This window comes from Mus caroli, unplaced genomic scaffold (genome assembly GCF_978045245.1).
Source record: "Mus caroli unplaced genomic scaffold, Mus_caroli_1 scaffold_6, whole genome shotgun sequence".
Classification (NCBI taxonomy): domain Eukaryota; kingdom Metazoa; phylum Chordata; class Mammalia; order Rodentia; family Muridae; genus Mus; species Mus caroli.
Genome location: NW_028227261.1, coordinates 121,781,087 through 121,805,669, shown reverse-complemented (window position 1 = coordinate 121,805,669; position 24,583 = coordinate 121,781,087). Strand labels below are relative to the sequence as shown.

General features: G+C 42.7%; 1 protein-coding gene across 2 annotated transcripts in view; it reads left to right on the top strand.

Annotated features, from left to right (window-relative positions):
• The window catches only part of Mdn1 (midasin AAA ATPase 1), a 121,100-nt gene that overhangs the window by 80,536 nt on the left and 15,981 nt on the right, over window positions 1-24,583 (top strand). For both annotated transcript variants that reach the window (XM_029476052.2, XM_029476051.2), the window contains exons 62-88: window positions 134-243; window positions 983-1,685; window positions 4,224-4,385; window positions 4,518-4,791; window positions 5,345-5,580; window positions 5,972-6,067; window positions 6,599-6,693; window positions 6,920-7,041; window positions 7,367-7,513; window positions 8,050-8,159; window positions 8,699-8,772; window positions 9,209-9,407; window positions 9,994-10,156; window positions 10,931-11,077; window positions 11,789-11,915; window positions 12,968-13,073; window positions 13,693-13,808; window positions 14,651-15,133; window positions 15,348-15,574; window positions 16,009-16,164; window positions 16,310-16,491; window positions 16,727-16,888; window positions 18,939-19,076; window positions 20,598-20,736; window positions 22,013-22,188; window positions 22,640-22,783; window positions 23,315-23,462. In XM_029476052.2, the coding sequence (XP_029331912.1) occupies window positions 134-243; window positions 983-1,685; window positions 4,224-4,385; window positions 4,518-4,791; window positions 5,345-5,580; window positions 5,972-6,067; window positions 6,599-6,693; window positions 6,920-7,041; window positions 7,367-7,513; window positions 8,050-8,159; window positions 8,699-8,772; window positions 9,209-9,407; window positions 9,994-10,156; window positions 10,931-11,077; window positions 11,789-11,915; window positions 12,968-13,073; window positions 13,693-13,808; window positions 14,651-15,133; window positions 15,348-15,574; window positions 16,009-16,164; window positions 16,310-16,491; window positions 16,727-16,888; window positions 18,939-19,076; window positions 20,598-20,736; window positions 22,013-22,188; window positions 22,640-22,783; window positions 23,315-23,462 (4,942 nt within the window). The remainder of the gene's footprint in view (window positions 1-133; window positions 244-982; window positions 1,686-4,223; window positions 4,386-4,517; window positions 4,792-5,344; window positions 5,581-5,971; window positions 6,068-6,598; window positions 6,694-6,919; window positions 7,042-7,366; window positions 7,514-8,049; window positions 8,160-8,698; window positions 8,773-9,208; window positions 9,408-9,993; window positions 10,157-10,930; window positions 11,078-11,788; window positions 11,916-12,967; window positions 13,074-13,692; window positions 13,809-14,650; window positions 15,134-15,347; window positions 15,575-16,008; window positions 16,165-16,309; window positions 16,492-16,726; window positions 16,889-18,938; window positions 19,077-20,597; window positions 20,737-22,012; window positions 22,189-22,639; window positions 22,784-23,314; window positions 23,463-24,583) is intronic.

Genomic DNA, 24,583 nt, shown 5'->3' with positions numbered 1-24,583 from the left:
CAGCTCTGAACTGAGTGGTCCAAGTCTTGGGGTCATTCAGAGTCTGTCCATCTTATTGCTCTATCCATACTCAGAGCATTGTCTTCATCTGCATGGTCATGGCCTACAGAAGACCTTTCATTCCTTTTTATAGTTATGCCAGCTTCAGTGTGAGCTGAAGACCCGGAACCTGCTGTCCCACCTACAAACCGGAAGAGACCTGGAAGATGACATAATTACCAGCCACTCTCATCCACACGTCAAGTAAAGCAGCAAAGTTTGGGGGCGGGGGGTAACCAACTCCCTTGTTTTTAGAAAAGACGGTGAGATTGACTGTTGTACTATAATTATGTTAGTATGGTAGTGATGTATATCTCAGAACTACATGACCAGTTACAGCTCAGATCCTTCATTGTGGTCACAAAACATGTATATTTAAAAAAAAAAAAGGAAAAGAAACAGGAGGTTGGACTAAAAAGGTGATTTTTTTTTGTTTTTGTAAATGTGTACTACTCTGGCAGAGGAGCTAAGTTGGATCTGCATCACTTATATCAGGAGGCTCTAACTAGCTCCAGGGTATCTTGATGCCCCATCCCTCTGGCCTCAGCAGGAACCCTCACGTTAGTGTACATACCTACATATAGACACACAATTAAAAATAAAGTGAATCTTGTTTTTAATGCTATTAAAGGCTGGGCAGTGGTGGTGTGTGCCCTTAATCCCAGCACTTAGCAGGTCAGAGATAAACAGATCTCTGTGTGCCAGCATATTAGGCCAGCATGGTCTAGACTGAGTTCCAGGACAGCCAAGGGTGTGATAAGATGCACTTAAAGTACTCACCAAGCAAGTGTGGTAATCCATGAATATTCTAAGATGATTCTATTCATTATCATTGGCAGTGTTACCCCTACAGTTTTCCTTAGCAGATATTTTTTTTTTTCATTCTCTTTTCTGGATTCACTGCTTTTCTAACAGCATTTATCTGTTGTTAATTTGCCTTCAGGTTACTTCCCCAAAGGATCAGTCAGCTGGAGAATTTAGTTCACAGCCTGTCAAAAAAACAGGCCTTCAGACCCCACCTACCCAGTTATGAGACCTTGGTGCAAGAGATCCACCACTATGTCACCAGCATCGCCAAGGTCCCTGCTGTCCAGGACCTGCTCATGCGGCTGCTTCAGGCCCTCCACACAGATGGACCAAAGTCGGCTCAAGTGCTCCAGAACCTTCTGAAGGAGGAAGCCTCTTGGCAACAGTCGCATCACCAGTTTAGGAAGCGACTAGTAGAAGAGTATGCCTTGTATCCAGACACTGTGGCCCCATTACTGGCGTCCATCTTGCAGTTACAGCATGGCATGAGGCTTGTGGCATCTGAAGTCCATGCCTCCCTCCACAGCGGTGTGCTCTGTGCAGAGAATCTGGGGGCCCTGGCCATGGCTGTGCTAGCTTTCCCATCTGTGGGCCCCAGCTTCCCTACCTACCATGCTCATGCAGATGCTTTGTGCTCAGTGAACGCTGCGGAAGCTCTTCGAAGTCTTGGGAAACTGATGGTCAAGCGTGCAGCAAGAAAGGAAGAAGCCAAGAGCCAGCAAGCTTATCCTACCCGGGAGCAGTTGCTGATGAATGCTCTCCTTTACCTGCGCTCTCATGTGCTGTGCAAAGGGGAGCTAGACCAGAGGGCCCTTCTGCTCTTCAGACATCTGTGTCAAGTAAGCCAGTCCCTAAGACGTCTGCCTGCCCTCTCTCCTGAGGGAGCTACTGTGGTAGAGTATGGTTGGGAAAATGGATATTCACTTGTCTGATGCTGTCTCTTCTTTCCTTTGAGCACAAAGTATGTAGGGGTGGGGTATGCTTTTTTGTTGCTGTTTGGTTGTGTTTTTGAGACAGGGTCTTGCTATATCTCTGGCTGCCCTAGCATGCATTATGTAGCCCAGGCCGGCCTCAAACTTATGACAGTTATCCTGGGCTTACCATCTTAAATACTGAGATTACAGGTGTGAGCTAGCGTAGCGTCATGGCCAGCTCCCCTCAGTCTTTTAAAAGATTACATAGGCCCTCCTTTGTAGTGTGTATTAAAAGCATTTTTTTCCTTTTGAAATAATATGCCTCGTGTTTGCTGATATATTTTTTTTCTTTGTAGGGACAGCTTGCTAAAACGTAATGTTCTAATATTCTAGCATTAGTGACTCAGAACTCAGCAACAAAAGGAATATGATGGTCAGGGTCAATTTTGGGCTGTCTATGGAGCCTGATTGCCCTTAAATTGCTAGAGCTATAAGACACACAGGAAGACACTAATGAGTTCATCTGCTTAGTATTCAAGCTTAATAGCATTTGGTGGTCATTCCTGCTTACCGTATTATGTATTCGTCCTGTGTTTTGTTGTTTATTTTCTACTATATGTTTATGCTACTAAGTTACTTAACATTTTATATTGTTTACTATTTTGAAGGGGAAAATGTCTCTCTTCCATACATTTTCTATTCAATATATGGTTTTGTTTTATTTTGTTTTTTAGATTTATATATTCTATGTATATGAGTACATGTAAGCTATCTTCAGACATACCAGAGAAAGGTGTTGGATCCCATTGCAGGTTGTTGTGAGCCATCATGTGGTTGCTGGGACTTGAACTCAGGAGCTATGGAAGAGCAGCCATTGCTCTTAACTCCTGAGCAATCTCTCCAGCCCATAATGTATCTCATAACAAATAGTCTTACATCTTTGGGTAACCTAGAGGACCAGGATTATAGAACAAAGATTAAATCTATGTTGGAAGTATAGTTTAGTGGGCAGAACACTGACCCAGGACACCATAGGTCCTGAGTTTGGTTCTTTAAGCACCTCCTAAACCAGAATGCTTGTATTCAGGCATGTCATCCCAATAGCATGATCATTCCAGACTTCAGCCAGTGCTGGCTTACCTGGGTACATGAGACCTTGCTCAAATCCCATTAAGTTTTTACTCTATCTTTGAAACGTTAATGAACTGCAGGTATGGCTTAACTGTTCTTTAGAAGACTTTGGTTTGGTTCTCACAACCCACATTGGCCTCTCACAATCCCTGTCATTCTGGTCCCAGGGGATCCAGTGCCCTTTCTTGGTCTCCCAAGGGCACAAGGCATGCACATGGTACATGTACATGAATACAGGCAAAACACATCAGAACTGAATCTTTTACAAATATAAATGTTTAAACCTACTTCTTAGACATTTAACTTAAATACCTTTCTTTAAAGATAAATGCTATTTCTTCAATCATAAAAAATATTTGGTAGCACTGGGCAGTGGTGGCACATGCCTTAACCCCAGCACTCGAAAGGCAGGGGCAGGTGGATCTCTATGAGTTAAGACTAGCCTGGTCTGCAGAGAGAGTTCAGGACAGCCAGGGCTACACAGAGAGACCCTGACTTGGGAAAAAATAAATAAATAAAAATAGTTGTTGGCAAGGAGGAAGGAAGGAAGGAAGGGAAAAGGGAAAAAGGAAAAAAAGGAAAGATGGCTCAGGGATGGACAGCACTCTTCCAAAGAACCTGATTTTAATTGCTAGCACCTACGCGATGACTTACAGCCATTCTTAACTCTAGTTGCAGGGATCCTTCTCCATCTTCCAGGCCTTGTTGGGCACCAGGTGCACCCAGTGCACAGGCAAGCAGGCAGAACATACATACATATTCAGTTTTAATTAAAAAGACCCAAGGAAGGAAGGAAACCAAGCAGCAATGGAAACCACATTTGCTAGGGTGTTGGTGTCCTTCATTTACTGCGTTTTTGTTGTTGTTGGAGACAAGATTTCACTGTGTAGCTCTAGCCGTCCTGGAACTCACTATTTAGATTACTCTTGTCTCTGCCTAGTGTCATTTATAGTTTTTGCCCATTTAAGGCTATTTAATAAGTGTCTAACATAGTTCAGTGTTGAACTCTAGGTAGGCTAGCTTGCCAAAGTGCCCACTAAATGCACTGTTGGTCAACTCCCTTGAACAAAAAGGACACTAGGATTAGCTGTGCTATAGCAGACTTGTAGAGCTTTGAAATTATAACAATATAGAAAGCAGCCGGGAAACTGCTGAAGACCCACAGCTTGAAAGAAAGCTCGTTTGCCCTCTGCTACATGGGATTTTATTTCTAAGTTCGTTGACTTTTGTTTGGGGGCCCATGGAACTTTCATATTTGTGAGAAGCTAAGATTGATGCCTCTTGCTTATGTTCTTATGAACGCTTCCTTTTTCTGTCACTATAACTTTTCAGGAGATCATCAATGAGTGGGATGAGCAGGAGCGGATAGCCCAAGAGAAGGCAGAGCAAGAGAATAGCCTGTATAGATACCGGAGCAGGAGCTGCAGGACAGCCCTAAGTGAGGAGGAGGAGGAGGAACTGGAGTTCAGGAAACTGTTCCCACTGCATGAAAAGGTAACCAGATAAGCTCTGTGGCTGTGTTGACATTCGGTGTTTCAGTCGTAATGCCACTGTTCTTTTGATAGTTCATTCTCCTCCTCATTTTCTACTGACTATAACCAGATGAATTGTCTTATTGCTGTTTAGGACTTTGCAGATATTTTGATGGAACCAACACTAGAAGAGAAAAAGAAAGTTTCAGATGGAAGAGAAGAGGAAGCAGCCCCAGACCCAACTCTGCTGTCCCAGAGTTCAATGCAAGCAGTGATGCTGATCCACCAGCAGTTGTGCCTCAGCTTTGCACGCTCCCTGTGGTACCAACAGACTGTGCCACCACATGAAGCAAAGCACTACCTCAGCCTGTTCCTTTCTTGCTATCAGACTGGAGCATCTCTGCTGACACACTTCTACCCTCTGATGGGTATGGAAGTTCTCGATAATACTCTGGGGAGGTCAAAATGAGATGATACTGCTATTCTGGAACAATTAAAATAACGAAATTCCCAATTTCTTTTAGTTCCTATTTCCATAGCTTGAAAATTGAAGAAATTGATTAAAAGGTCTGCAGTAATGCAAATTTTCATTAGCTTCCTATGAGAAAGGATGTAGACTTGGTGTCTGTGGTCCTTTCCTTGAATTGTTTCCACTTTCCCTATTCATGTTTCTTAACAGGTTCATGGGGGATGTTGATGAGGGTTCCTTTATTTTTTTATGGTGCTAGGAGTACAAACGTCATGCCTCACACACCAAGATACGTTCCTTGCCTCTAACTTCATATTTCTTTTAAAACACTCAGCACTTCTGAGACTCATAGAACCTGGTTAATACCAGTTGGTTGCATGAAGTTTCCCACATGGTCTTATGAATTACGCCATTGGAAAGCGGCTTTAGTCAAAATTAGCTCATTGTTTCTTTGTAACTTACTGTTAAACGGTTTTTCTGAGTTCACCATTTTACTACAATTTTGTTCACAGGAGCTGAGCTGAATGACCAGCTCTTGGGAAGTCAGCTGTTGGCTTGTACACTCTCCTCTAACACACTCTGTGGGGAAGCTACCTCAGACCTGATGATGAGGCCTGACGGGCCCTATGATTTCTACCAGCACCCCAATGTGGCAGAGGCACGGCAGTGCCAGCCTGTGCTTCAAGGCTTCTCAGAAGCGGTCAGTCAGCTGCTCCAGGACTGGCCAGAGCACCCTGTACTTCAACAGGTAGTGTGGCCAACTAGGAAGGAGGGAATTGCTCAAGGATGCATGTTTTCTCAGAGGGTGTTCTCACAGACGGTCTCCAGGCATGTTGACTTGTACATCTATACATAGAAACAAAGGCTTACCTCTCACCCAGTGAGGTTTTCCTCACGTGCAGGATGAACATGCCAGTTTTAGCAAATTTTATGTTAACTCAATATACAGAACAATGTCCTATTTCCAGGATAAGGCAACTTACAGAACGTTTCCTCACTCTGGTCCTACGACCCCATAAGCTGTCTACTGTCTTCCGCAGGTGTTTGTAGGTGGTTTAGAGTAAAACTATTTGTTAGGACTCTATACTGTCAGTCACTGATAATTCTACTGAAACACTCCACTTTTTTTTTTTTTAAAGCTATTGGTTGTAATGGACAGAATTTGTGGTTTCCCACTTTCCAGTCCCATCTCCAAATTCCTGAATGGCTTAGAGATCCTTCTAGCAAAGGCACAGGTAAGATGATTCTTGCTCTTCCTTGTTTAGTTCTTGTCATGTGGATAAGACTTCTCTATCCATATCCTCATTATAACAGAAAGGTACAATTTGGTTTAAAGACAGCTTTAAGATTCTTGCTTGGTCTTTCTGAGGTGGGGTGCGGGCAGTGCTAGTGAGCTGCTGGTGGTAGAGTGAACTGCTTGGAGGGCGGGGCCTCGTGACCAGGACCCCAGGAGCTCACTATGCTCTCTGCCCACACACCTCCACGTTGTCTGCTGTCTGTCCTCCTACTTAACAGGAAGGAGTCAACTGAATTTGACTGAATTCCTGCCAGCAGCAGGAATCATATGACAGTCACAAACTCTGCACTTTTTTTTCCCTGCCTCTAACTTTGGCTCTGCTGGTATTGTATCACATAACCATTTGTTGTCATTGATAAAGTTCTTATGGGACCAATAGTCTTCTCTTAAGGAAAGTCTAGATGTTACTGAGGGAGAGGAAGTGACTGGGGGTTGGATGATAGTGACAAATGGGTCTTTGTTTCTTTAGGATTGGGAGGAGAATGCAAGTCGAGTACTGTCTCTCCGGAAACATCTTGATCTAGTCAGTCAGATGATCATTCGGTGGCGTAAGCTGGAGCTGAAGTAAGTGCCCCCTCTGTCCTGCCTGCCTGCCTGCCCCTGTAAGAGGGTAGCTACAGCATGTGCTTTAACTGTGGAGTTGAAAGTAAGCACTAAACAGGCTCTACAGTATGAATTAAATAGTTTAGACATTCTGAGGCAGCAAATCAGTTGTGAAACTGATTTCAAATAGATTTACCTAAATGCCTCCACTGCTTCTTTTTTTTTTTTTTTTTTTTTTAATGGTCAGCTGCTGGTCAATGAGTTTGGATAATACCATGAGACGCCATACTGAGAAATCTACCAAACACTGGTTTTCCATCTATCAGATGTTGGAGAAGCACATGCAGGAACGCACAGAGGAGCAGGAAGGTAAGGCAGGTGACTTGGTCTAGAGAACCAGTCATGTCATAAAGTTCTGCCATTCTGCGTACCCAGGAACTAACTCAGTGGGTATTGTCTCTGGGTCAGTGATGCTTTATATCAAAGCTGCCTCATAATAATAGGAGTGCATTTAACACAGAACTTAAAGGTTTTATGTGGAAGTCAATCCCTCTAAACATAATTTTTGCTTCAGTTTGATGTGGTACCTACCTACTGGGCCTTCTTTCATTGATGTTTGGTACCCTGTATGCATTTTAGCGATGGGAAGGATGGTTGAAAGTACATGTGTGGTTTGTTCTTTGTATCTCTAAAGATGACAAGCAGATGACTCTGATGTTGCTGGTTAGCACATTACAAGCATTTATTGAAGGATCTTCGCTGGGAGAATTCCATGTGCGACTCCAGATGTTACTGGTTTTCCATTGTCATGTCTTACTGATGCCGCAAGTTGAAGGAAAAGGTGAGTAATTGTTCCTCATTTATCATGCACTATTGGTTTATTTGGAGACACTGCCTCACTGTGAAGCTATGACTTGCCAGGAGCTTGCTGCATGATAAAGATAAGTTCCATGTCAAACTGTTACCAGTTTCAGTCCCAGCAGGTTTGGAATTAAGTCATCACTATAAACTACGTGTATATTATACATGAATGAGCAGTTGAGGTGAACATTTTAATATGCCATTTTCCTAATATACGCATAGTGTCTGTTGATTTTTATGAGTTTTTGACAAAGAGTTTGAAGGATTGCTCTAAAGAGATTCTTGGTATATCATCCGCAAGATAAAAAATGGCAGTAAATCTGCTAGAAGCTGAAATGAAATAGGGCAGCTTTGACAGCCTGCATTTTTGAGGAATGCTAAGCTCAGACAGGTTTTTAACAAACCTGACTGGAATGTGCTGTACTTTTATGGAATGGGTAGTAAGGAAGGCTCAGGCTAGCATAGAAGCACATACAGTGGATGTAACATGTTGGTTTCTTTTTTCATTTCTTCCAGATTCACTCTGCAGTGTTCTGTGGAATTTGTACCATTTTTACAAGCAATTTCTTGACCCGGTCAAAGCTAAAATTATGGAACTTCGCTCCCCCATAGAAAAAGAGCTTAAAGTAAGATGAATAGTTGTCGTAATTACTCTTTAAAGAACAAAATCAGCCTATTCTTTTTCTTTAGTTCTGTTCTTTGATCCTTCTATAGTGAGGTAAGAGACAGGGGGAGGCTGTAGAAGTTTATTGGAGAACCATAGGAAAGGCTGTGCTCTGTCTGTCTTTCCTGTGTTCTTTGTCTACTTCAGAAGTGTGCCATGATATGGGGCATGAGCCAGGGAGGGAGTGTCTTAGGGCAGGGAGAGTCCTCTGTTTAATACTTTAGTGATAAGAACTTTAGAGTTGAAGAACCAGCACCGATGTCATGAACATGACTAACTTTGATTTTGAAGCTGAAGTGCTTATCAAATGAGTTATTCACCCTTTCTGATTGATTTGAGGCACATAAAATAGTTTCCCTTTTATTCTTGTACATATTCCCTGATATGTGGTCCTGTATTTGGGGGATGGATATCCTTGGACCTTTAACAAGTAGATAATACAGGAACAAAAAGGGATACAAGCTTTGTAAAGCCATTTCCTGAACTTCCTTTATCTTCCAGGAATTTGTGAAGATATCAAAGTGGAATGATGTCAGCTTCTGGTCCATTAAACAATCTGTGGAAAAGACACATAGGTAATCTGTCGAATAAGACTGGTAGTAACCTTTAGAAACCACATTTGAATGGTAGGCTTCAAGACTACTTTGTTTCCATGGCCAGACCTATACTATTCTCATGCTACCACAAACAAATTCTCCTTTCAGGGAAAATAGATGCCTTGGGCAGAGTATCCCTTGTGCCCGAGTGGGGGGCTTGTCTTGTACCTCCCACTACCTGTTTACCTTGAGCAAAGCAACCCTATTGTAGAAAAGGTGGGGTGACAGTGTTTGGCATATCTTTTTCTCCTAAAGATCCAACATGATTGTGGGTACCTAAAGAGATCAGTGTAGCTATAGCTATAAAAGATAGAGGTGTGTGTCTGTGTGTTCACATGTGCCCAGATTATAATTCCTTCAAATTCTGTCACAGTGATGTGTTTTTAACCTTACACCTGTTACTTCATGAGATCAGGACCCTCTTTAAATTCATGAAGAAGTTTGACGCTGTGCTGAATGAACCCTGTCAGTCATGTCTGGTAGAGAGCAACAAGGAAGAACAGCCTGACTGTTTGCCAAAGCCAACAGGGGAAGCTACAATGGAGACGTCGCCCATTCAGGATCTGACCAATGCACTGAGGGAGACCCTGTTAGCACAACCAGTAGAATGGCAGGTACTAGCTTGTGGGGTGTTGTGTATTTAATCCCAAGCCACTCGAGCCACATATAGCAGATTAAGGCATGAACTAGGAACTAGCTAAGGAGTGTGTTCCCCTTATTTGGATCTGGGTAGAATTTGGTTGGTTGTCTCACTGTGCTACAGAATTAGGCAGAAACCATGGTCTTGGGACAGCCAGGTGGCTCGCAGGTAAACTGATTGCCTGTGTACTCCTGGTGACTTGACTTTGAAATCTGGAACACCACATGAAGGGTAAAAGAAGAGAATCAACTGTAGTCTTACTGTTCATTCTATATTGATGGATTAAAACTAGGTCAGTCACATGCAAAGAAGTAATTTGAGTTTCTCTGTCTTCTGAGTACTGGATTAAAGGCGTGTGCCATCATGCCATAATTTGGGTTTCCGAACATCCATATACATGTGCTTATTTCTACTCCTGGGATGCTTATGATGATGATTTTATATTTGTTCTGTGGGGAAGGAGGAAGATGGAGGGAGAAGTTGATTTAAATTTAGTGTCCATTGAATTAAAAGTGTTACTCAGATTCTTGGCAGTAAAATTAACCTGTACTGTCTCAAAGCCTTCAGGTACAGAACAGTGCCAGGAGGCCGGTCCTTTGTCTGTGGAGGGAGAACTTTTGCGTCGTTTGCCACGACTCTCAAAACGAATGAGGAAAATATGCCTGGTATTTATGAAGGAGAGTCCCTTGCCTCACCTAGTGGAAAGTCTTGACCAGTTCACTGGTGAGTGTTAACAGCAAGGGTAAAAGTGGAACTAGCTTTGTCCCCTATGCGGGTGGCCTATGATGGCTGGGAATGTGGGACCTGTGTCATTTTTGACATCCTGTATAGTATTCGACAAGTATGCTAACAATAGCAGCCCTAAGACTAAGGCCTGCTACGGACAGGGCATGAGATCTCAGTGATTTCCTGCCTCAGCCTTTACACGCACGCTCCAGGGGACCCAGCTCCTTCCTCTGGCCTTCCGGAACCAGACACAGATGGTCAGACGTGTGCAGGCAAACACACACCTTTCAAAACAAAAGTTAGTTAATTGGAGGCTAGGTATAGTGAGGCACTTTCAGGAGTCAGAACTAGCTGATTCTTTGAGTTTAAGGCCAGCTACATACCAAAGCGGGAGAAAGGGTTTGAACTGGAGCTGCATATAAGTGCTTCTGAAGTTAGAGGGATCAAAAGAGAATTAGTAAATTGCTGGCTGTAGGGAAGGAACAGAAAACAATTAGCAGAAATTCCCCCTCGGGTGGCTAAAATTCATGCTCTATATAATAAACCACACGGTTGGTACTCATTCAGTAGGTTTTTGTTTGGTTTGGTTTCTTTTGAAGAGATAATGAAGCTAAGAGATACTTCCCTTTCCCATTTCCATGCATTTTACAAGTGTAGCTCAAGCACAGTTCATGGAACTTGTCAGATAGGAGGGACTCTTCAAGTGAACAACGGCATGGAGCAATGTGCACGCAGCAGGAAGGCTTTCAGATTTTATTTTTTTCCCTATAGGTGGCGTGATTTCATCTGTAAGTGAGCTGCAGAGCTTAAAGGTGGATCCCTCTGCTGAGAAAGAAAAGCAGCACTCAGAAGCCAAACACATACTCATGCAGAAACATCGCGCTTTATCAGACCTCTTTAAGCACCTGACAAACATTGGTAAGGGTTGCTCCCAAAACACTATAAAATACAATTAATTTTTTTTCTAAGTTTTAATATGTGTGTGTTCACATGTGATATGTGAGGGTGCTCATGGAAGTCTCTTCCCGTAGAATTGGAGTTGCAGGCAGTTGTGGACTGCTATAGGGAGATGCTAGGAACCAAACTGAGACATCGGGAGGGGTAGCACATGCTATAGCCACTAAACCAGTATCTCCATGTTGGTAGCATAAGTGGCTTGTGGCAGAGTACTAGGGTTGTGAAATGTCATTCTAAAAACTGCAGACACATGTAGGAAAATCCTACAGTGAGCTCCTGACTGTACAGCAAACTACAAAGAACTTTTCAGGATTTGTGGTGAGGTATTGATACTCTCTGCTTTCAGCAGTGCTGAGTCCTGCTATCACTGAACCACATCGGGGTCACTTGGAATCATGTTGAGATTCAGGGACTGACCCTGCTATATATAGTTGGTGCATTTCTTCATTGCTGCATACTTCAGGCTGGCCTCACACTCAAGACACTTCTTGACCTCCCACATGTTTAGTATAGGCGTGAACTGTTTTCCCTAGCTACCTAAGCCCGTATTTCTGACAGGTTTCTGGAGCTATATGTCACAAACTTTACTTTGACTAGAAAGGGTGGATGTTAGGGGCATAGCTTTTTTTTTTTTTTTTTTTTTTTTGCTTTAATGAGTGCTGTTGATTTCAGGTCTGTCGTATCGAAAAGGTCTTGCCTGGGCCCGTTCAAAAAGTCCTCAGGAGTTACTCCACCTTCATCCGTTAGATCTCCGGAGCGCATTGTCCATAGTCAGCAGCAATCGGGAGGCCGATTCTAGGTTGGTTGGCTTTTGAATTGTACATTGAGGAAGTCACTAAACTTACAAAAGGATTAGAGATTACAAAAAGATCTGGCTGGCACTTAATATACTAAGTATTCGTTTTCTTCTACCTTTCTTTCCTGTGTTTGCTACCCTGCTCTGTTGGTTCATAGTGCTAAGTGTATGTTCTTCAATGCTGACTAGCAACTTCCCCTGTGCCTTCTTGCTCTTCTCCTTTGGCTTCCTGAGCTCTGCTTACTTGACTTGAACTTACAGCTGGGAATCAATCTCTGGATCTCTCACTGTCTTTCTCAGTTTTTCAAGACAGAAATTCTCTCTAGCTCTGGTTTATCCTGGCTCTTACTCTGTAGACCAGGCTCTCTGCCTCCCAAGTGATGGGATTAAAAGTGTGCCCCACCACTGGGAATCTTTTTATGCCCATATTTCTTTGCTGTCTCTCATATGTGTAAGTTCTATAAAAAAAAATTCAATTTGGGAATTCATTACCTGTGAGACAGAGCGCTGCCTGTACTCTGATCTAGGATTTGTTGTAATGCTCATTTCTTTGTGGGATTTTAAATTTGAGTCAAAACAGCATTGTAAATGGGGAAGTTACATAGCACCTTTCTAGTTTTTGAGGACAACTTGCCAAATGGACTTGTGTTTTCATTTGGTCTCCGTGAGGCTGGGATTGGGTTGTGCAGTCTAAAAAGACACATGCTTTCCTGTTTACATTTATCAGCTTAGCACCTGTGTGGCCCTGTGTTAAGCTCTCTCTGCCTTTTGCCATTTTGTGCATGCATGTTCCTAGTTTACACAATTAGCCCATGTTCACAGGAGTGTTATAAGCTATACCTTCCATCACCAAATTAATTTATAAAGGGTTCACTGGAGGCTACTGCTTATATACTGGTAATGCTTCCAGTGCTAAGTATCCCGCTCAGATAGACCAATTTCAGTGGTTGATTCTGGGTTACACCTAAATATTCTCAGAAATCTTGAGACCTTGGGGTCTTTAGAGGGTAGTTGTCGTGGTTTTAATACAATAAGTTGCCTGATTTCTTTCCTAGGCTCCTCACAGAAATTTCATCTTTGTGGGATGGGTGCCAGAAGTACTTTTATCGCTCTCTTGCACGGCACACCAGGCTTACTGCAGCACTAGCAACTCCTGTCAAGGTAGACTGGCATGGGCTGGGGAAAGCATCTGTTGTGTTCATCCATGCATCGTCCTTACCAGGCACTGACAGACTTATTAAGGTGAAGTCAGTGTGGATCCTAGAACATCTTAGACGTTCCATTACATTTGCTAAGAGGATCACTTTACTCTTATGAGCTGAGAACCAGACCATCCATGTCCATTGTTTTGGTGTTGTACCTCGTTCTTCCTCATGGATGTCGGTGATCTCTCAAAGCTGTCTGAGCGCCACAGCCTGAGAGCACGCACACACTGCCGCTCACCCTCACTGGATATGATAGTAACCTCTGTTTCAAGAAATAGCTTTTGGGCCTGGAGAGATGGTTCGGTGGTTATGAGCAGTAGCTGAACTTGCAAACAGCCCAGGTTCAGTTCCCAGAACTGCCTCCTTACTGTCTGTAGCTCCAGTTCCTCAAGGGCACCAGACACGTATGTGATGCACATACATACATGCAGCAAAACACTTAAACACATAAAATAATTTTTATTTTGTTTTCTAAAGAAAGAAGTAGTTTCCTGGTGGAGCTTCTGGTGCGTGTGTCGGGAGGGCAGGGGCTGTCCCCAATGCCTTCAGCATGCGTTTTTTCTTCTTCCTGCCAGGAAATCAGCATGGGTACCATTGAGAGATGCAAAGGGTTCTCAGCCCACTTGATGAAGCTGCTCATCCGACAGCGTCACTCTCTGACCACACTGACTGAGCAGTGGATCATCCTCAGGTATGCTCTGGCAAGGAGGTTTGGTTGCAGCAATTAGGGAGATCTGTGCAGACCAGCTCAGAGTTGCTTGGCATGCTGAGAGGGATACCTTCCACTCCATTAGTGAATTTGAGCCCAAAAAGGCAGCTAGAGTTTCTCTTGGCCCCACTGCTTCCTTTTGTTGGCAGGCCATTGGCATTACTGGCAAAAATAGTCTGTGGACTGAGTTCAGGGCTAAGCCAAAACAGTAAAAAGAGTTGTGTAAAGTGAGCCTGAAACAAGAACTTTACTGTCATAGACTGGTATAGTCAGGGCTGTGTGGTTAGGGGCGCTCCCTGAACTTTGAGTTGAGTCGTCTTCTGTCAGACTTTTAGATTTCCCAAGAGCAGTTTGCTCCTCAGTAGAGAGAGATAATTAAGAGATGGGGGAGAGTTTGTTAGCATCTGTTGAGTAGATTCTTGGCTTGTATTCAGTTTGGCTTCTATCTCTGCTCAGCTCATTGGGGTTCATTTAGCAGAGCAGTACATTTGCAAGGTAGTAAGAGTTGAGGTCACCCCAGTGCCATGACTGCTCGCTGTCTGGCAGAGGGCTCCAGGCTTCTGCTGATAATGGCATAAGTTTTGAGACCATTTCGGAAAGACTGAAGAATGTGTTTAGTTTAACAAGCAAGGCATTTTAATACAGAGTTTTTTCTACCTGTTTTCTTAACCTCTGCAAAGGGAACTCTGGCCTGCGTGGGTGGGTGGGTGTGTGCATGCGTGCTCATGTTCTTAACCTTGGCACACTTCTTAGTTTCATGAAAAACTGAACTTGTTCAAACACTCTGGTGCATGAGTGAAGATGCCATTGTCTTTCCTGCACAGGAACCTCCTCAGCTGTGTACAAGAAATTCACAGCAGGCTGACTGGGCCCCCTGTGTATCCCGTGGCCTTCCCGCCTCAGGACAGTGTGCAGCAGTGGACAGAGCGACTACAGCACCTGGCCATGCAGAGCCAGATCCTCCTGGAACAGTTCTCCTGGCTCTTCCAGTGCTGTCCCAGTGCAGAGCCAACTGTAGGCCACAGAGATGCCCAAGTTGAGGAACACCCTTCTGCCTCGCATGTGGAAAGCATTGATTTTAAAGAGCCAACAGCTGGACTAATGCCAGGCTTACTTTCCTCTGATCTGAGCTATCCATCCCCAGTACCTACAAGTCAGCTGCCTTCTGCTTGCCGGATGAGGAGACAAGATCAGCTTTGGCAACAATCAACTGCAGGATTGACAGAGATGCTGAAAACTATTAAAACTATGAAGGCTGGTGTTGACAAAATTAGGCAGCAGTCTTGTGAGACCCTCTTTCATACATGGTAAGTGTGTCTGTCTTGACCATTTCTTGCTTGCACAGACTACCATCTTATGCTAGAATCATGAAAAGAATAGTGCTTGATCCTGTCACTCAGCAAACCCATATGGTGCTTTGACATACATCTAACTGTAAACTTTGAGATATAGCATGTGTGCTGCTCTTAGAGGGAGAGGGGAACAAGTGTGGCTTTCAACATTGTGATATTTCTGTTGCAGGGAAGATTTTGAAGTTTGCTCTTCTGGGCTGAATTGCCTGTCCCAAGTGTCAGCTCATTTGCAAGGCCTAGCGTCCTTGTTCATTCTTCCAGGGATAGAGGTTGAACAAACAGATTCACGAATGGCCTTAGTTGAAAGCTTGGACTATCTAAGAGGAGAAGTCAGTAAAGCCATCGATGACTTCACTGCCTGGAAAGCACGTCTGTTCGTTGCACACAAGCAAGAGGGTGAGAACTTAGAATTAAGGTGATGGGATATCAAGTGCAGATCTGTCCTGTTGGAAGTTTGTGCCTTCCTTGGAGGAGCGGAGGCTCACTTGTCCATTGCAGTTTTCCTTGAGTTCAAATGCCTATGGCCAATATGTGAAATAAACCGGGTGTTTGTACACTCTATCATAACTATTGTTACTTTTTTTTTTTTTTTTTTCAAAAAACAAAACTTTTTTTTTTTTTGGTAACAGTGATATAAAATGATAAGGCTTATGTAGGCAAGGAAGCTGCTGGTTTTGTCCTTGGATCCAGCACAGATTGACATAGTGGATAGCAAATAATAGAACACTTTCCTTAAACAGCCATTTGTAACACATGAGTATTACTCATGATTCAAGAGACATTACAGGGAGTGAGCGCTGGGCTTGGCTATGTACCATGTTGTTTACTAGGAAACCAGATGGTGGAAGAAAGCTTTGTTGAAGACTTTTCAGAGCAAGTAGAAACTGCCATCCGGGCCATTCTCTGCACCATCCAGAACTTGGCAGAAAGAAACAATAAGAAAGCAGAAGACAGTGCTGTTGACAAGAGACTGCAAGAAGAAGATGGTATGTCTGAAAGTTGTGCAGAAATAACCTCGGTTGTTCTAACTTTTATAACTAAGTTAGGCTCTGGCTAACTAAAGACAGATGTTAGATATAGGCTGCATGAGGAGAGATCTGAAGAAGTTAGTTTTGCTGCTTGTGTGTTTAGGGGGAAAAGAAGAAGAGGCAAGTTTTAAGAGCCTGCAGCCAGGACATCTAACAAAACTCTTAGAGGACGACTTCTGGGCCAGTGTGAGCACTTTACACGTCCAGAAAATCATTTCTTCTGTCTCCGAGCTGTTGGAGAGGCTCAAGTCCTGCAGTGAGGATGGCAACACAACCAAGCACAAGGTAAACAGAGGTTCTTGGCAGAGTGTCCGTCACCTCACTCCAAATGAGGAGAGGTGACCCCCTAGCAGACCCAGTGCCTGCTAGCTCACTGAATTTGCTTTAGTCATTGATAAGCTGGTGGTTGTGGCGGTGGCGGCGGCGGTAGCGGTAGTGGTAGTGGATCTAGTTCTAAAGCATCTCGTCTCTCCAAAGGGAGTGCCTCTTAAGCACAGTGATTGGCATTTGTTTGTCTCAGGTCTTCAGCCAGTCCTGTGGCTTGCTAGTGCGCCTGATACCCATCCTGTGTGGCTTCTCGGACCTTATCCTCTTCTTCCTGACTGTATCGCTGGCAACTCACCGGAGCTCCGCAAAGCTGCTCTCTGTGCTTGCCCAGACCTTTACAGAGCTCGCCCAGAAGGTAAGGACTGCCAGTGTGGAGAGCCATGGAGCAGCACACAGACATTTCACTTCTTCCGGGGCTTGCTGGGCTTTTATGATAGACTCAGAAATAGCAGGAGGTGGTCTGTCCCCTTGTGGGCTTAGGGCTTGTTCTAGAACTTGATTGCCAAACAGGTTTCCAGTAAGATCTTAAAGCTAGCAAATCCCATCTTGACCAAAGGGACAATCTAAAGGCTGCTGCCTTCTCTTAAATTAATTAGCCTTTCTTCCTGTCTTCTTGAACTCTCAAGATTATGATTAAATGATAAAAGGGCTGTTGGTGCTAAAGAGGAAAAAGTTGCTCTTTCATTGAAGTACATATACTACTGTGAAAAGCAGCATACCTGTAGATTGTGGACCCGCCTTTGCTTCAGAGTTGGTGAACCAACATGGTGCAGTGTAGAAAGTACAGATCTTGGACTCAAGTTGGACACTGTCCCAACTTGAGTCCCAGACTCTATTTCTGATATTTTTACAAGCAACACCATCACATGACTTTAAAAGGTTTTCTTTGATTTCTTCCTTAGTATTCTGAGATCTTTTTCAACTAAGTACAATATAAATGATGTAGAAAACAGAATAGGAGTCTGGACTTGTAAACAGTTAAAATTTTTAGTCTCTAAAGTCCTGAACTTAGAAAGTGGGAAGCTATCCCGAGGCCTCAGATCCAGTAGATAAGTGTGTGTGTCTATTGGGTGATGGCTTTGGTCTTCAGGTTTGCCCATCTTCTTTCTTGATACTTCTTGAAGAAAACTGCAAAGGATAACGAAAACATAAGGTACAGTGGTAGTAGAGGTGCCGTCTCTGTGTCTGCTAACAGGCCTTGGCCTGAGCTCCATAGTGGCGTGGCAGCATGGTGGCTGTCCACATGAGAGCTACTGTAGTGGTGTGCTCTGCAAAGGGAATCTCACTCCTGTGTGGACACATTCATCTGCTTATAGCTGAATACCTCTTAAAATAATAAGTCTGACAGGTGAAAGGAGTTGCTACCAAGCCTGACAGCCTAATTTTAAGTCTTGAAACCCATGTGCTTGAAGAGGGAAACCAACTCACGTTTCCCCACTCATGCATCATGACATATACACAACTACCTTCATACATACATACATACATACAGAGAGAGAGAGAGAGAGAGAGAGAGAGAAATGAATGTTAGAAAATAGTGATATTGTACTTAAGTAGGAAAATACTTCAGCATTTCCAGCTAGCTTTCTAAAAATGTACCCACCTTGAAAGTGAGTGCTGAGTGTCTAAATCATCCAGCCTTTCTAAATGGTGCTGACCTTTGGTGTGGATGTGACACAGGACTTCAGTGTAGGTTTAGATTTTAATTAAAGCACTGAGTTTAGGTGCTGGAGAAATAGATCAGCTGTTAAGAGCACTGGCTACTTTTCCAGAGGTCTTCCAGAGTTCACTTCTCAGCAACCCCATGGTGTAGCTCACAACCATCTGTAATGGGTTCCGATGCCCAATTCTGATGTGAATAAAGACAGCTACAGTGAATTCATATCCATAAAATAAGCAAAGAAATATTTTTTTAAGCACTGAGTTTCTAGGAAGCAGCTTCATTGTCGCACAGTCACGGTGTTATTGTTCTTGGGCCTCTCCTCTGATAATTAGTAGCTTCAGTTTTTAGTACATTTTTATCCTTGGCCTGACAGATAGCATGTTTTCTGTTAATACAATTTCTTATTAAGAGCCATTACTTTCAGTGCTTGTTTTCAAGCTTCTTTGCAGAGGAATCAGTTTTGTTACTTGTGACTGTGACTGAGCCTGTCTCTGTTCATAGATGTGCTCAGCCCTCTCCTGAGTAACCATTCTACCTATCCTGATGCTATATTTCATTCTGGTTTTTGTCTTGGCAACGTAGCATAACTGTGTGCCAGAGATGTCTACAAAGTTAGAGTCCTACTTAAAATCTCAAAACTGTGAAACTGCATGATCCCTGCCAGCTCTGAGAGGGAAAAGCACGTCAAAAATCTGCTGCATTTCCAGCCAGATTATAACATTTGCTAACTCTTTCCCCCCAGGGGTTTTGTTTACCTAAAGAATTGATGGAAGATTCCGCAGGAGAAGGAGCAACGCAGTTCCATGACTACGAGGGAGGTGGGATCGGAGATGGCGAGGGCATGAAGGATGTGAGTGACCGTATAGAAAATGAAGAACAGGTATGTTCGCACAGCTTATGTAAGCTGACTCTTGAGTGTTTATCAAACTTGTTAGTAGGCCAACAGCATCATACTGATCTGTATAGGTCTTTAGATTAAAACCTAACTCCACAGGACCTTTGCAGCTCAGCCATTTGTTACGATAATAGTCTTGGAAGGGTTGACCTTTCCAGTTTGGTTTTAAATGGGGACTTGCTGATGATTTCTGAAGAGTATTTTGGAGCCTATGATAATTGGTTTGATTTTGTTTTGTTTAAGTTTAAATTACATTATTTTGTGCAGGAATGGGATAAGGCATACACATATAATAAGTCAGGGGACAAGTTGTGGTTTGTTGGTTTGTTTGTTTGTCTACAAACAAAAAGTTAATACCAATCGAAGTTTATTTTTCTTGGAAGGGAAAACTAGAAAGAAGTTTTTTAAAATGATGCTGGTATTTATGTGATAATTTTATACTTTTTATTGTTATTTCAAATTTTCTATATTTCTCTAAAATACACAGTCATAGAGTATTTCTCTAAATTAAAATAATTTAAGTTTTAAAATTATGGGAAAATAGAAAAGTACAGTCCATTACAAACATAAAGTAGATAAAATATTACTAAGATTCACTAAATTTTGGCTTATGTAGATATTTTTAAAGATTTTTTTTCTTCATATATATGGACGTTTTGTCTCGTATGTCTGTGCACAGTGCCCTCAGTTGTAAGCTGTCATTTTAGGACTGGCTGTCAAACCCAGGCTCTCAAGGAAGCAGCCGGTTCTCTTTACCTGTTAGGCCTTCTCTCTCCCCATGTGCACTGTTGTTCTAACAATCAAAGTGACAAGAAACAAGGGGAAAAGATTCAGATAGTAAGACTGCTATGTGGGGGATGTATGTTTGTTTATTTGTTTGTTTTTCTTTTTCTTTTTGCAACAAAGTTTCTTTATTGTAGCCTTGGCTAGTCTGGAATTCTTGCTGTATAGACCAGGCTAGCTTAAAACTCAGTACAGTTCCCTCGTTAACTCTGTCTTGGAAAGTGCTGTGATTAAAGGCGTACATCATCACTCCTGGCAAGAATTCCTTTTTTGTTTTTTTTTTTTGTTTGTTTTTTTTTTTCCTTTTTTGTTTTTTTCGAGACAGTGTTTCTCTGTATAGCCCTGGCTGTCCTAAAACTCACTTTGTAGGCCAGGCTGGCTTCAAACTCAGAAATCCCCCTGCCTCTGCCTCCCAAGTGCTGAGATTAAAGGTGTGCGCCACCACCGCCCAGCGAATTCCATATTCTTTACACATATATCTCTGAAATGCTAATTTGAAGTTTTGGTTGGTTGGTTGTTTTATGATGGTGGTAGTGTTTTTACAATTCTCATGAAAAAAGTCAAATAAAATTCTATATTTTCTGATCAGAAAATCAATAAATAAAATAAATTTACTCCAGAAATGTGAAGCAAGCCTTCAAAAATTACTGCATGTGGTCATCTTATAGAATTGAAGCCTAGACGAAGCAGTGTTCACCTGTGCTCTCACATTTTTTCCCAAAGGTAGAAGATACATTTCAAAAGGGTCAAGAGAAGGACGAGGAGGACCTTGACTCAAAACCTGATACTAAAGGCGAGGATAACGCCATCGAGATGTCAGAAGACTTTGATGGGAAAATGCATGATGGCGAGCTTGAACAAGGTCCAACATTGTCATCTCATTCTTCTTTCTAGATACTAAATATCGTACAGAAATTTGTAGGACCTCAGTAAGGAGCTGTTGTGTTATGTGTACCAAGCTGCTTGCTCACAGAGCGGCCACCGTGTGTGCCCACCGTGACTAGCCCTTCTAGGGCAGTGATTGATGTGTTCAGTGAGTCTCCTTTGAGTCAGCCACAGCCTTGATTTTGTTGGATGAAGTGGCTCAGTGGTCTGCATAGAAATCCAAAAGATGACCACTGACAGCTTGGCTTTATGTTTGTTTGTAGAGGGTTTTTTTTTTTTTTTTTTTTATGATTGGCTTATTTTTTTTATGACTTTTTCCTTAATTGCAAAACCATCATGGAGCTGGGGAAGCTGTGAGTAAAGTACCTGCCATGGTAGCAGGAAGACCTGGGTTCAGATGAGCATTGAGAACCCCAGCTGTCCTAGCCACAGACTCCAGAAGCTGCCAGGCCAACTAGACTTGTGCAGTACAAAAAATAGACCCTGGCTCATGAAGGGAAAAACAAAAACTGACACCTGTGGTTTCCTCACCACACCTACACGCATAAATATACACACACACACAAGTAATAAAGTAAAATATATATATATATATTTCTTACTAAACTGTAAGAACAAAGCAAATTTGTGGCATACAGGCACCCACATAGACCATACTCAATTCAGTAGTTCACATGCCTTATTATAAGCATATGACAACATTATTTTTATAGCACTCCAGCATGTTGTGCTATAATTCAGCACTTACCCTAGTTACTGGCAAAACAAAAACTTTTAACTTGAAATACAGTGTTTTATTTTAAGCAAAGGTCTTACATAAATGAGTGCTAATTTACAGTATAAGAAATGTATAAATTTTTTGCCAATGAAGCATAAGAGTATACCCGTGACTAAAGATGAAGGAAAGAAATTTTGCATTAACTTACATCTGATGCATAGTGAAGTACTTGAGAAAAACGGGGAAATGTTCAAAGAAAAGATTGAGGAGCACAGTTGTCTTGTCACTTCATAGATCTGAATTGCAGCTGAGCCCAAGTGTGGTGCTAGTGTCTCCCCAGCTTATTCACACCTGGAAGTCCTTTTCCCTTCAAATAGTTTGCAAAGCTGGGAGAAACCCTTGGCATCTGCCCACAGTGTTCTGTAGAAACAGGCCTGGGTCCTGATGACACTTTCTGGGAAGTGTCTTGCCTTCACACATGCAGGCCTGGATTGGTGGGTGTCTGCCTAACTAAGTGTAGCTTGCTCCCTTTCAGAAGAGGATGATGAGAAGTCTGAGAGTGAGGATGCAGACCTGGATAAGCAGATGGGCAATCTCAATGGCGAGGAAGCCGACAAACTCGATGAGAGGCTTTGGGGAGATGATGAAGAAGAAGAAGAAGATGAAGACGGTGACGGTAGAGCTGAAGAGACAGGACCAGGAGTGGATGACGTAATTAAGAGCCCCGATCCCAGAGTTCCCAGGCCCTGATTGAGGAGCTGTTCCTTCCAGGCCGCTGTCTCCTATGTTTCCTTTTCTTTGTTGTCTTCTCTTCTATCTGCTTTCTCTCTTCCCTCATATTGAAGAGCGTACAGCAGCATGACCTAAGTGCTCCCGTGAGTTGCTGTGTTGTGGAGGAGGGAACATCCATGCCAAGCCTATTCTGCCCATGCAGCTGCATCCCCAGCTCTGGCTAAGACTGGCAAGGAAGGACAGACATGCAGAAGTGTGATGTCTGTTCTTGCTGCTCTTGGGGCAGTCCGAGGTGGTTATCGCCACATCAGAGAAATAGTAGCACCCTGTCTGCCCTGTACCACTTGGACCTGTCAGCAGAAGTCTTCTGTACCTGAGGGCTAGAAAACTAGCTCCTGAATGAATTTTCTTTATTTCTCGATTCATTTAGGAAGATTCTGAACTTGTTGCTAAAGATGACAGCTTGGATGCTGGAAATTTGAACAAAAATAAAAAACATCAAGATGAGAAGGAAGACTCAGAACCTGAAGATGTTGAACAGGGCCAAGAGAAAATTAATGAACAAATTGATGAGGTAATGCACCTCAGGTCAGGAGGTGTCCTGACGAAGGCCACAGTCCTCTAAGTGTCTTACAACATTTGTCTCTCCTTCTGACAAATATGTCAGTTCCTTTCATGCAGTTCCTAGAAGAGTGCATCAGAGCCAGGCATGGTAAAATGAACCGTTGTAATCTCAGCATTCGAGATACTGAGGCAGGAGGGTGATGAGTTCCCATCCAGCCACAGTTGGGGGGTGGCCTCACAACATTTAATTAATGTATCTTAACTGTTGGTTTCTGCTAATGTGCTGTTTGGCTTCACTATGTCTTAGAAGCTAAGATCTGTGGTCCTTTATATTTCTTTTCATAAGTTTTGGGTTTTAACATTAAGTAATAAAGGGCCTATTACCCTGAAAGTCTATACAGAAAATAAAATTTGAAGTTCTAACATGAAAGACTGAAAAATACTATTAAGTCACTAAAATGAGATCGTAATGTTAAAGAAATCATAGCCTTTGGTTTTATAACGTTTTTGCTCTCCCTGTTCTCTCATTGTTATCCCAAAGAGGGAATATGATGAGAATGAGGTAGACCCTTATCATGGCAATCAAGAAAAACTTCCAGAACCTGAGGCCTTGGACCTTCCAGATGACTTGAAACTTGACAGTGAGGACAAAAGTGGTGGCGAGGACACAGACAATGAGGAAGCAGAAGGTATGTCTTTCCAGATGCCCATAGCTAGAGGTCATTGGCAATGGGCAGTAGTGATTTCTTCATGGCCAATGACATGACAAAGCCAAAGGTACCGCTTTGCTAGCTCCATTCCAGTTTGAGTAAACCTCCAACACGTAGGCTAGCATACCTCTCTTCTGTTGTCACTTCCCATCCTGCAGTTTGCTGGCCAAGGACTGGTTATGTTTAATTATGTATACCTCTTTCTCCAAAGCCATTACCATGTTCCCACCTGGCGGGCTAATTGTGCGCACCAGTTAGTCTTGACTGTCAGGGCTCTCACACAGCTCTTCTAGAGAAATAATGGCTAGTCATGATAATGAAGAATGAGAGCAAAGAATCCCAAGAAAGTCACACATACTGTGACAGTAACTTAGAGCCTCTGCTACCCATTTCATCCCTAGGGATTCCTCTATGGATAATAGGAAACTAATTGAAGAGCCTGAGGCTGATCAACCTCACAGGAAGATGCTAGATAGATAACTTCATGATTTGACTGAGTTACATACTTAGGAAAGCTAATTTTAATTATGTATAATTTTTAGATATATGTTGAGACAAATAAGTTACAAAAAATTATCTAAGACCATTTATATGATAATCTTAATTTTGGAGTCTGACTTTAATGGTACTTTCAGCAACCAAGCATACATAAAATTAAGATTAAAAATGCTAAGAGTAAGCTAGAGAAAATACCCAAGGAGCTAAAGGGATCTACAACCCTATAGGTGGAACAACAATATGAACTAACCAGTACCCCCTGGAGCTCGTGTCTCTAGCTGCATATGTATCAGAAGATGGCCTAGTCGGCCATCAGTGGAAAGAGAGGCTCATTGGTCGTGCAAACTTTATATGCCTCAGTACAGGGGAATGCTGGGGCCAAGAAGTGGGAGGGGGGTAGGGGAGTGGCAGGGGTGGGTATGGGGGACTTTTGGGATAGCATTGGAAATGTAAATGAGGAAAATACCTAATTAAAAATTTTTTTTAAATGCTAAGAGTATAATCTTTCTTAAAATACCATTTTGTTTAGGCTCATTTAGATTAGTATGTATGAACCAAAGAACAATTATGTTACTGGCTAATAGCTTTCTGAAATGTCCAAA